This window comes from Chiloscyllium punctatum, chromosome 11, assembly GCF_047496795.1.
Source record: "Chiloscyllium punctatum isolate Juve2018m chromosome 11, sChiPun1.3, whole genome shotgun sequence".
NCBI classification, from domain to species: Eukaryota; Metazoa; Chordata; class Chondrichthyes; order Orectolobiformes; family Hemiscylliidae; genus Chiloscyllium; species Chiloscyllium punctatum.
Window position 1 is genome coordinate 38,605,983 of NC_092749.1, and position 12,526 is coordinate 38,618,508.

Sequence of the window (12,526 nt, forward strand, 5' to 3'; positions counted from 1 at the left end):
GTTCAAAAAATTCAAAATACTAACTGATATATTTCTTAACATTCTACTCTTCAGATTTAAATGAATAAAATACATGCCAGCTTGGAGGACATCAGGAGACATGGTCAGCCAATGTCTTTCCCAGTGTATGCATGCACACAGAGTTATTGGATAGTGATCTGGGACCCGAGCCCTTGCTAATGTTTAATCCTCCATATCTCAGAGGTGCAAGGTTCAATGGTAGTGGCCCTACTACCACCCAAAATGAGATGAGTTAATGCAGTAAACACAGAACATAGACTAGAAAAGTTCCAAGGATCAACGTGGCTCCACAGCTTACATTAAAATAAAACCTGTTTAAAATTTCACCTCGAATAATTAAATTTTCTCTAAAGTTTACGTCTATTTCTTGTTGGTCAGCTATGGATCCCCTTACAAGTTGCATCTGGAAAGTGCTTACACCTCAGCGCACAAAAAATGAATTGTTCAAAAGGGAGAGGAACTGAGATAATGAATGATCTAAATATTAATGTACATCTCGTTTTTACCAGTTCACTCACCTATCTCAAACTTCTGGAATGATTGATAGTTACGTTAGAAGGATGTATGTAGAAAGCGGGAAAACACTGTTTTAGGAAACAAAAAGAGGAAGGAAAGCTTCTGTGGCTACTCAACAGCAGTATTTTTCATTTTCACCAAACTGAACAAATAAAATACATATTGGCTGCAAAAAGCAAATGAAAGAACAAGTGGATCTCCACATGATTTTCCTTTTATTAATGCTAACCAGTTTTGTCGATATTCTCAGAACTTCTTCATTAAGGTACTCACCCAAATTCAAGGAAGTCATATTTGAATTGATTCCTGTGCATAACGCCTCACGAGGGTAATGCACTGAAAATCAAGACCTGCTCTTCCCACAGTCATCACAAATGTTAAAAAGAAGTTACCAAAATATGCAAATTCACCAATTTATCTGTCAGTCTCTGGTTAACAGAAATAATGGACCAGGCTTCTTTACGTAAATCCTTTATAACCACAATTATGAACAACTGTGAACTGTTGGCATATAATTCTACTAGTTAGTAAACTCCCTGATGCACATACAGAAACACACAGACAAAAATGAAGATGTAATGGACGAAGGGGAAGAAAGTAGTGGGGAACAGTTCAATGGCACTCGTCCTCAAAATTCAAGAGAGTGGATCCTTCTGTTTCCCAAGTCCTTTAGTTCTCTGAGCTTTTCCTTGTGATTCTTTCACTTTTTCACAGGAGACAAAAATCAATCGGTGAACAAATTGCTTCTTCGATAAAAGCAACAGCTTACAGCACCTGTTGGGAGAAAACAACTGGACTTCTTTAGTTAAAAATCACACAACACCAGGTTATAGCCCAACAGGTTTATTCGGAAGCACTAGCTTTCGGAGAGCTGCTCCTTCATCAGGTGGAGCACTCCAAACGCTATTGCTTCCAAATAAATCTGTTGGACAATATCCTGGTGTTGTGTGTTAACTTTGTGCACCCCAGTCCAACACCGGCCTCTCCAAATCAGGCCTACTTTTGCTTTAGGTATTTTACTTGAGAAGAAGTGAGACACACCACCTCCTCTCACAGAGATCAGTGTGTATCTCAACGTGTCATTCACATCCAGAAGCTGTTCTGCTACCTAGGAACCAATCCGAGAGTTGGACACAATCGCTAAGCCAATCAGCTATATATTGCCGGCCAAATCTCAACTTTGCATATACCCACGATACCGGCTTGTCTACAAACAGCTTCCAATACTGTTTGAACAAAGCAGCTGTGGAAGCACTACACTCAAAGCCGTTCAGTAATCTGATTTTAAAAGTGCAACCATTGTTTCCACAATCACTTGTTTTTAAAAGTCATTATTCCATTTCAGTCCATGCTCAAAAATACAGGAAGTAAAATTACTGTCTTTACATCTGAATCTCACTTTTTATATCTGGTGTCATTTAATAGCAATACATAGAGTCATAGAGATGTACAGCATGGAAACAGACACTTCAGTCCAACCCGTCCATGCCGACCAGATATCCCAACCCAATCTAGTCCCACCTGCCAGCACCCAGCCCATATCCCTCCAAACCCTTCCTATTCATATACCCATCCAAGTGCCTTTTAAATGTTGCAATTGTACCAGCCTCCAACACTTCCTCTGAACGCTCATTCCATACCCGTACCACCCTCTTGCATGTAAACGTTGCCCCTTAGGTTTCTTTTATATCTTTCCCCACTCACCTTAAACCTATGCCCTCTAGTTCTGGACCCCCCAACCCCAGGGAAAAGACTTTGCCTATTTATCCTATCCAGGCTCCTCATAATTTTGTAAACCTCTATAAGGTCACCCCTCAGCCTCCAACGTTCCAGGGAAAACAGCCCTAGCCTGTTCAGCCTCTCCCTATAGCTCAAACCCTCCAACCCTGGCAACATCCTTGTAAATCTTTTCTGAACCCTTTCAAGTTTCACAACATCTTTCCGATAGGAAGGCGACCAGAATTGCATTCAATATTCCAACAGTGGCCTAACTAATATCTACTTAACTACAGCCGCAACATGACCTCCCAATTCCTGTACTCAATTCTCTGACCAATAAAGGAAAGCATACCAAACACCTTCTTCACTATCCTATCTACCTGCGACTCCACTTTCAGGGAGCTATGAACCTGCACTCCAAGATCTCTTTGTTCAGCAACACTCACTAGGACCTTACCATTAAGTGTCTAAGACCTGCTAAGATTTGCTTTCCCAAAATGCAGCACCTCACATTTATATGAATTAAACTCCATCTGCCACTTCTCAGCCCATTGGCCCATCTGGTCAAGACCCTGTTGTAATCTGAGGTAAACTTCTTCACTGTCCACTATACCTCCAATTTTGGTCTCATCTGCAAACTTACTAACTGTACCTCTTATGCTCACATCCAAATCATTTATGTAAATGACAAAAAGTAGAGGAACCAGCACCAATCCTTGTGGCACTCCACTGGTCACAGTCTTCCAGTCTAAAAAACAACCTTCCACCACAACCGTCTGTCTTGTACCTTTGAGCCAGTTCTGTATCCAAATGGCTAGTTCTCCCTGTATTCCGTGAAATCTAACCTTGATAACCAGTCTCCATTGGGAACCTTGTCGAATGCCTTACTGAAGTCCATATAGATCACATCTACTGCTCTGCCCTCATCAATCCTCTTTGTTACTTCTTCAAAAAATTCAATCAAGTTTGTGAAACATGATTTCCCACGCACAAAGCCATGTTGACTATCCCTAATCAGTCCTTGCCTTTCCAAATACATGGCATCCTGTCCCTCAGGACTTGCCCTCCAACAACTTGCCCACCACTGACTTCAGGCTCACTGGTCTATAGTTTCCTGGCTTGTCCTTACCACCCTTCTTAAACAGAGGCACCACGTTAGCCAACCTCCAGTCTTCTGGCACCTCACCTGTGACTATCGATGATACAAATATTTCAGCAAGAGGCCCAGCAATCACTTCCCTAGCTTCCCACTGAGTCCTAGGTTACACCTGATCAGGTCGTGAGGATTTATCCACCTTTATGTGTTTCAAAACAGCCAGCACTTCCTCCTCTGTAATATGGATATTTTGCAAGGTATCACCATCTATTTCCCTATATTCTATATCTTCCACAGTAAATACTGATGCAAAATACTTGTTTAGTATCTCCCTCATTTTCTGAGGCTCCACACAAAGGCTGCCTTGCTGATTTTTGAGGGGCCCTATTCTCTCCCTAGTTACCTTTTTGTCCTTAATGTATTTAGATTAGATTAGATTAAATTATTTATAGTGTGGAAACAGGCCCTTTGGCCCAACAACCTACACCGACCCTCCGAAGAGTAACCCACCCAGACCCATTCTGCCCGACTAATGCACCTAACACTATGGGCAATTTAGCATGGCCAATTCACCTGACCTGCACATCTTTGGATTGTGGGAGGAAACCGGAGCACCCGGAGGAAATCCACACAGACACTGGGAGAATGTGCAAACACCACACAAACAGTCACCTGAGGTGGGAATTGAACCTGGATCCTTGGCGCTGTGAGGCAGCAGTGCTAACCACTGAGTTAAAACCCTTTGGATTCTCCTTAATTCTATTTGCCGAATTGTTAAAGTGAAATATGTCCAGTCAGTTGCATTTTAGTAGGTGACAAACTTACTCGAAGGATCCATTTTATGGCACCATGTATCACTGCTTTTATCATTATGGCTCCATGTGGCAATTCTCTGACTACAGAACAACCTCGATTATCCAAATGAGACGGGCAGGGAATATTTTGTTTGGATAACTGATACTTCGGGTAACTGATCTGATTGTAAACAAAGGACGCATTGAGCTCTTGTTCGGATAATCTGAAATTCAGATAATTGATGTTCAAATAACCGAGGTTGTTCTGTACTACTGTTTTCCCTCATGAAGGCAAAAAGAGTCGTTGTTTGGAAGATATTTTCCCTTTCCTAAGTGAGTTCTGGTGACTTTGCAAAAGTACAGTTGTAATATCACTCTGGCAATTTTGTTTGGTTATACACATAGTCCTGAGTGCCAAATGAAACCAAGGATATGCAGTTTTCATTTCAGGGGCACGTGATTACAATGGTGATCTACTTGTCTAACTGAGACTGCTTTCAAAGCAATTTTCTAAAGTCTTTATCAATCAACGCTCTTTTTTCCCTGAAAGAGTTTTCTTTGGAGCTTTACTGGCTTTTACTGTGTTATTCACAATCCTACAATTAACAAAGTATGAGTTAATATTACGCACAGAAGTTGCCACAGTAACTGCAGAGCGTTGAGTCCTTGTAGCTTTTGTTGTCTGGCTTCTGTTGGTTGTATTGGTAGAGAACAGGAAGAGGCACTGGAACTAAGTAGATGACTGGGGAGATTTATTTTTGTATGCTAGCTGGGGATTTGAATTGGAAGGTTTGGTTTCCTAACATTGTGCTGCTTGACTTTGATCTTGGATTATAACACACAATGTTGTCCATGCTGTCTCCAAATAGCTTGGACAAAGAAAAGTAGCTAATTTATTTCTAAATTATGTAACAAACCACTTTGCAGAAGTGACGAAATCACCGTGTTCAAGAGATGTAAACAGACAGATTCAGATTTTTAATCTCCTTACATGAAATGAGTCACGAGTAATTATAGGAACTCAAGCCCAATTCCACTTCGGGTATAAGTCCTCACCAAATGCCACCCCAGCTCTATCGTATGGGAGCTGTACTCAGCTGCAGCCTACGCTCAGCATTTCACTCAACAAAATCAGGAATCGAATAGACTTTGTTTCAAACCTGCTTCCCGAAAATAATGTCAAGCCACAAAATATTTAGTAGAAAATGTATTTATAATTATTAAAGTGGAATTATGAAAGTTAATCTAGCACAAAATGGATTCTAAATATTGGCTTCGAAAAGTTTAAAAAAGATTACACGCAAACTAATTGACTAGCTATTTACATGTCGATACAATGAAATCATCAGTTCGGCTTCATTGCAGCCTTCTCATATGTTTAATTTAAAATCACTTTTACTGGGAAGAAATGATCATTTTATACAGTCTGAAACATGTTCTGTTGTGGAGGACTCATTGAATATGAATGTGTCTGTGCTACCTTTTCATGAGAAGGACATAGGATTGAATCAAATCCATCTTGGGCAATGAAAGACTCCTTCCTTGAGGAGACTTTGAGGGCTCATCGTCAAACTAATTTGAGATCATCTCAACCAAACTCTTCGTGGTTCCAGTCTGTAGTTTAGAGTTGATCATTCCTCAAAAATAAGTCTGATCAAATCATTAGTAGGTGAATTGTAGTTCAGCTAAAGGAAGCTACTCATTTTTTCCTGTACATTTTCTCCCTTTAGTCTAGTGATCATAAAGCAAATAGCCAGCACCCTACTCAGACAAGCTCATCCAACATCAAGTCATGAGTTGTTTAAACACTTTTCAACAATAAAAACAGAAAATGCTAGTTAAACACATTTGAACTTGACATAAGCTCTGTTCTTCTGTTCACAGATGCTGCCAGACTTGCCAAGATATCGCAGCCTTGTCTCTTTTTATTTCAGATTTTCAGCATCTGCAGTACTTTGCTTTTATAAGAGCACACAATGCTTCACATAAAAACAGCCCGATGGTTTATTTGATCTCACCATCTCTGAATACCAAACCTACTGCTTTCCCATTACAGCATCTGGTTATTTCCTAAACGAGTCAATTGTCTTAATTTCAATGATGCTTCCTGGTAATCCATTCCAACTGTCTACCACCCTCTATGTAAAGAAAAACTTCCTGGCATTTATTCTTTGAAAAGTTCCTGGTGGCCAAACATTTGTGAGGGTTGGAAACTTGTGATCCACGTTGTCCGAAACTGAAGTGACCATCAGACTTAATGCTGAGCACACATTTCTGAGAGCAGTTTTGAATGTATTCTCATTGGAATATTTAAATTTATGCTCAAAATCGCAAGTCCCAAAATAATTGTTTAGTTATTCTGGCAAAGTTGTTTGAACAGCTTTAACAAATAGCAGCCATTCCTATGATTCCAAGACACAATAAAACACCCTGATGCATTTCATCTTAAAATGATCAAAGAAAGTTTCCAATTCCAAATAATATGCTTTTTAAGCCTTAGCGAAATCTGTTTCCTGCAGACATATTCTCCCCAGTAGTCCTCTGAAAAACAGAGAAGTCAGAACACTTGAACTGAGAACCAGCATCTGTTAAGACGATGTATTAATCGGACTGCAAGGTCTCACTTGCTCATCCTTGCTGCTTCACCCTCAAGATGAACATGCATGTTTGCAATTACATAGTGTCCTCATGTTATTGTTGGCAATTTTTTAAACCAAGACTTGACATTCTCTGTACACTTTGATTTCAGACTGTGCAACTGCCCTCTTGAATTTTTACATATGTCGAGGAATGATGTCATTTTTACTGTTGTTAAACAATTGAAAATTTTTAGAAAATGGTCTACATTTTTCCAATGAAAATAACTTTAAAATTAAACAACTGGCATTTTCCTTTTTTCTAATTTCAGTTTATGACGAAGAGCCCAAATAAACGCTTGGGTTGCGTTACATCACAAGGTGGGGAGGAGGCAATTAAACAGCACCCATTTTTCAAGGAAATTGATTGGGTGCTGCTGGAACAAAAGAAAATAAAGCCTCCATTTAAACCAAGGATTGTAAGTACTATCATTCAGCAGTTTATTTACAGGGAATCTCATGAAACACAACAAAATAGTTGTGCATAATTATTATTCAGCAACTGGTTTTAGATCTATGACATGCACTGGTTTGGTACTATGCGAAAAAAGGAACAGCTGGCATTCCAGAAACTCAGTGTTTCTTGCAATTGCAGGCAGTAAGCATGCACTATTAGTATGGTCAAGGCAGGTGCATTGCTCCTGTAGAAACATATCAGCAGGGCACACCTCAGTTGATGGCTAGTTTTTTGGAATAATACTGTGGCCCTCTGACACATCAGAAGGACACAACAGAAATGTATAACAACAACTCATGTTTATTTAATATTTTAATATTATTGATGCGCCAAGTACTTCAGAGAACTCCTTAACAGCAAAATTAGATACAGAGGCACATGAGGCAAAATTACCACAAATGCCCAAAAACTTAGTCAAGAAGTAGGCTTTAAGGTGGGTCTAAAATGAAGAAATAAAGATAGAGAGTTGTAAATGTTTAGGAGGGAAATCCAGCGCTTATGGCCCAAGCAGCTGACAGTGCAGCCACCAATAGTGGCACAAATTATCATCAGGAATGTTCAAGAGGCTAATATAGGTATTAGATAAATGCAGTTATCTTGCAGGGATGTAGACCTGGAGGACATTACAGAGAGAAAGGGAGCATGCAGGACATTGCCATGGAGGAATTTTCAAGACAAGGATCTGATTTTTGGAACCAAGACATTGTTTGATCAATAACTAATATAGAGCACAGTGGTGAAAGTGAATACAACTTGTTCGTGGTCAGACTTGGATGGCAGATCTTTGGATGGCTTCAGGTTAATGGAGGAAGAATGTGGGAGACCATCCAGGTGTTGAGTAGAGTAGTTTAAAAGCAATGAATGAAAGTTTCCTTAAGAGATGAGTTGAGACAAGTGCAATGTTGGGTGATATTAAAGCGCTCTAAGTGGGTGCGCTTAGTGGTGGTTATTCTGTGCAATCAGAAGTTCAAATAGACTAGCAAGAGGCTGGAAGAAGACAGCAAGGCAGGAAGCATCAGGAGGTGGAGAAGTCAGTGTTTCAGTATAACTTAAGAACAGCAAAGTTGTAAATACGAATGGCTATTTTATTGCACCACGTTTCTGTTCATCCAGTACTAGAAGGCAAAAAGTTGAATAATTTAGCAACAGTGGAGAAATCAAGGGGGATGGTGGTTAAGCAGACCTGAGGTTGTCCATTTTATGTAAAAACTGAAGTTGTGTTTTGAGATGTTAGTCCCAAAGGACAGATTGTCAATGAGAAAAGGAAGGGATCAAAGGTAGATTCTTGGGGAACCAGATAGCGCATTAAATGGCCCACTTGCATCTGGTGGTGATAACTAAAGCAGAGTTAATGATAAAGGAGCAGGAAGGGAAGCCATTGAAATTTATACATTGATGAAAATGAGTAAGATTGGAATCAGGCCAAAGTAAACCTGCAAGCTGGAAACGTATTGAAGGAGGATGGTGTGGTCAATCATGTTGAAGTCTAAAGTCAGGTCAAATAGGTTGAGTAGCTGTTGACTACAGTCACAGTTGCAAAGGACATCATTTCTGATTTCAATAAGATCTGTTTCGATATAACATGGAGATGGAAATCTGATTTGACAAACTCAAAGATGCAGTTAAAGGTAAAATGGATACTGGTTGAGAGGCAACAATATATTCAAGGACTTTGAAGAGGTTGCTGAGGTTGCAAATAGGGTGATATTTTACAAGGATAACATGTCCCTTTTTTTTGAGGATGGGGCTGATGATTGCAGGTATAGAGGAGTGACAATTGACTGTCTGAGGAGGGAAAACCATGACCAATTTTAGCTGACACAGACATCAGGGGGAGAGGTTGGATGCTGTGTGGTTTAGTGAGCACAGGGCCAAAGAAGCAGAAAGAAGGAGAGAAACTAAAGAAAGAAGTACATTCAGGGCTAGGGCAGTGGAATGTTTAAATAATGGCCAGGTGGGTTGGTAGAAAACTGGGAAATTTGGGGGGGTGTGTTCAAATGGTCACAATATTAGTGACAATGAAATCTCTTTACTTATTTATTGGAGGTGAATATGGAGAAAACATGGTAGAGGAGTTTACAAAAATGGTTGGTAGTGGAGAAAAGAAGCTGGACATTTCAGAATGTTCTGCAATAATGAGTAATTTTAGCAGACAAGAGCAGAACCAGGTAGTACATTAAATGGTCCAGCTACATGCGGTGCTGAATAGCTAAAGCAGTAGTGCAACATGTCCCTTCAAATCTGGATCATTTTTGGGAGCAAAGCGAGCAAAGACCAGGGCCCTATTTAGCTAATTACCACAGTGAGAGATAGTAATGGTTGTATTGGGGGTGAGGGCATCAAATGTAGAAATGAAGATGCATTGATCAGATCTGTAGCAAATATGGCAACATTCTACCAATTTCATACATTTTTGCAATATTTAAAATGTTGGCCTCAACATAAATGTTATGAATATTCAAAAAGCGATTTCACTTTTATTTACTAAAAGTAAGGTACAGGATCAATTGTTACTAAGTTTGGTGTGAACTATATCCTTCTTCAATATTTAATGGTAATATTGGAAGTAACATAAAATGGCAGACTCTTGCAAGTTGCAAAGGAGTTTCATTACTGACAATGTCAGTACTTTCAGCTATAATCTTTAAACAGGCTAGGAATATATGACGTTTCAGAACATATATGTCAGTAACTTAGTGTTTCTCTCCTGCAGGCCTCTTCTGACACACCCATTGAGGGTGTGTTCCCACACAATGTTCCAACACAATTTCTGACAATACCTCTCTTTAACTGAACAGTCAAGGGGTTTTGGGGCTAGGTCTGAGTGACTGACTGTCTAATTTTTCCCTCTTTATTAAGGAAGCTGTAGCTTTAGAATGGTCTCTATCTAAATCAGAGGTGGGTTACAGTAATTGAACTTTGTGTTGTATCAGCATCCCCACCACACATTCTTTAGAAATGATAAGCAATACAGTTTAGATGCACAGATAAATCTCTGTATTCTGGTTTCTGTTGTGACATGAGTAGCAACTTGCAATTTGTTTCAGTGTCATAATACAGTTTGTTGCTATTCATTTCAGTTGGTTTATCATCAAGAATGAATCTTTTTTAATGGTTTGTCCTTGATAACATTGCACACTTACATTGGGGTGTAGCTAATGTGCATTTTTTTGCTCAATCTTATAATCAAAGTTGAAAAAGGTGCTCAGTAGAGCATATACTTCAGCCATGCCATGTTAACTCAATGCTATTATAACTGTATGGCTCTTTTTTGAGGCTTCCCCTGCCTGGTTGGTGATCTGTAATTACAAAGCTGAAAAAAAAGTAACATTTTATTATTGAGAGCTTAATTCTCACTGAAAGGCTTTAGGCCAGTCCACATCAACAAAATGCTCTGAAAACTCTGCTCACACTTTGACAGCTTTGACAAATTTCATCATAGCAGTTGAGATAAAACAGTCTACATAAAACAATCTTCAGCCATTGTGAAACGAACAACAAAACTCAAATAAAACAGTGCACAACATTGTTAAGGAGAATGCCAATTCACCCTCTCTTTCAATGTGAATCAATCCTTTAAAAAATTCAAAAATCCAAATTTGAATCCACATCTTGACCAACAACCAACTAGTTTGTCCGTGTGTCACTCGAAGTCTGTGTTTTGAAATCCGACCATTAGCTTTAATATAACACTCAATTGAGTTAATGTAACACTTTAGTTTTCATGTGGGCCACAAAAAGACCAAGGTGCCAAATCTTCCAGCCACAAATCAGAGATGGGTCATGTCCTGTGGTTACAACATGAGGTCAGCACTCAACATTATAGAACATAGAACATAAAACAATACTGAGCAGAATAGGCCCTTCGGCCCTCAATGTTGCGCCGACCTGTGAACTATTCTCAGCTCGTCCTCCTACACTATCCCATCATCATCCATGTGCTTATCTAAGGATTGTTTAAATCTCCCTAATGTGGCTGAGTTGACTACATTAGCAGTTAGGGCATTTCACACCCTCACCACTCTCTGCGTAAAGAACCTGCCTCTGACATCTGTCTTAAATCAATCACCCCTCAGTTTGTAGTTATGCCCCCTCGTACACGCTGACATCATCATCCTAGGAAAAAGACTTCCACTGTCTACCCTATCTAATCCTCTGATCATCTTGTATGTCTCTATCAAATCCCCTCTTAGCCTTCTTCTTTCCAATGAGAACCGACACAAGTCTCTCAGCCTTTCCTCACAAGACCTTCCCTCCAGACCAGGCAAAATCCTGGTAAATCTCCTCTGCACCTTTTCCAATGCTTCCACATCCTTCCTGAAATATGGGGACCAGAACTGTACACAATATTCCAAGTGTGGCCACACTAGCGTTTTGTATAGTTGCAGCATGATATTGTGGTTCCGGAATCCCACCAGTTATTGAAAATGTGGCAGACACCAAAATCAGAAGCCTGTCTTTATTGAGTTTGTTGAATGATGGCTAGCTGTAATTTTTCACTAACCTTTCCATTTCCCTGTAGCTGCAAGAACAAAAACAGCAGGAGCGATTTTTGTTATTTTTGAAGGGGTGGTAGAGGGCAATGAAAAACCTGCAAAGTAGACCTTATCTATGTAAAGCAGCAGAGGCTGCTGCTGAAGATGGCAGTGCTTTGATATTAGTTGGGTGTAGTTCTGCAGTGTTTATAGAAAGGCATTGCAAATGCGAAAAGAGAGTGAGTGGGATAGGGAACTGGAGACAAGGCTATTCTGGAGGCTAAGGTTCCAGGAGAAGAACGAGGGATCACTGTCCCCCCAGCAGCTGTGTGTGGAGGCTACTCTTCCTGTGAGAAGGAAATAAGGAGATGGGGAGAAGGAAGGCCAGCTGTCCAAGCACATGTAGATCATCTAGTCCATGTAGGTGAGAGCACTGCTGCTTTCCAGGGGTCAAAATAGGACAGACAATACCGCCAGCAAGTCCACGGAAGGAGAAGGCGTTACCCTGCCCAGTGAGTCAAAAGGCAAAAAACCTTCAGCTCCCAGAGTGACAGGATCATCCCAGACAGTGTATATTCACCATTCAATAAAGATAGTGATAAATGCAGTGTCGAAGTGAACAAATGGCTTATCTCCTCACAACCAATGATGTCAGTCAGGCCAAGAGAACCAAAGATTTTGCATGTAAATCTGTAGTCCGTACCAGGGGATGGCTATCAAAATTCTAGATGGCCACTCAAGGGTATTTATCAGTTGTAAAATCTTCATTTCATCAATTTACAACTTGTATATGGACATCATCATGTCAGTGT

The 12,526-nt window shown here is 40.0% G+C and overlaps 1 protein-coding gene across 2 annotated transcripts in view; it reads left to right on the forward strand.

Annotated features, from left to right (window-relative positions):
• Window positions 1-12,526, forward strand: part of prkcea (protein kinase C, epsilon a) — a 589,489-nt gene that overhangs the window by 565,952 nt on the left and 11,011 nt on the right. For both annotated transcript variants that reach the window (XM_072580649.1, XM_072580650.1), the window contains one exon: window positions 7,055-7,201. In XM_072580649.1, the coding sequence (XP_072436750.1) occupies window positions 7,055-7,201 (147 nt within the window). The remainder of the gene's footprint in view (window positions 1-7,054; window positions 7,202-12,526) is intronic.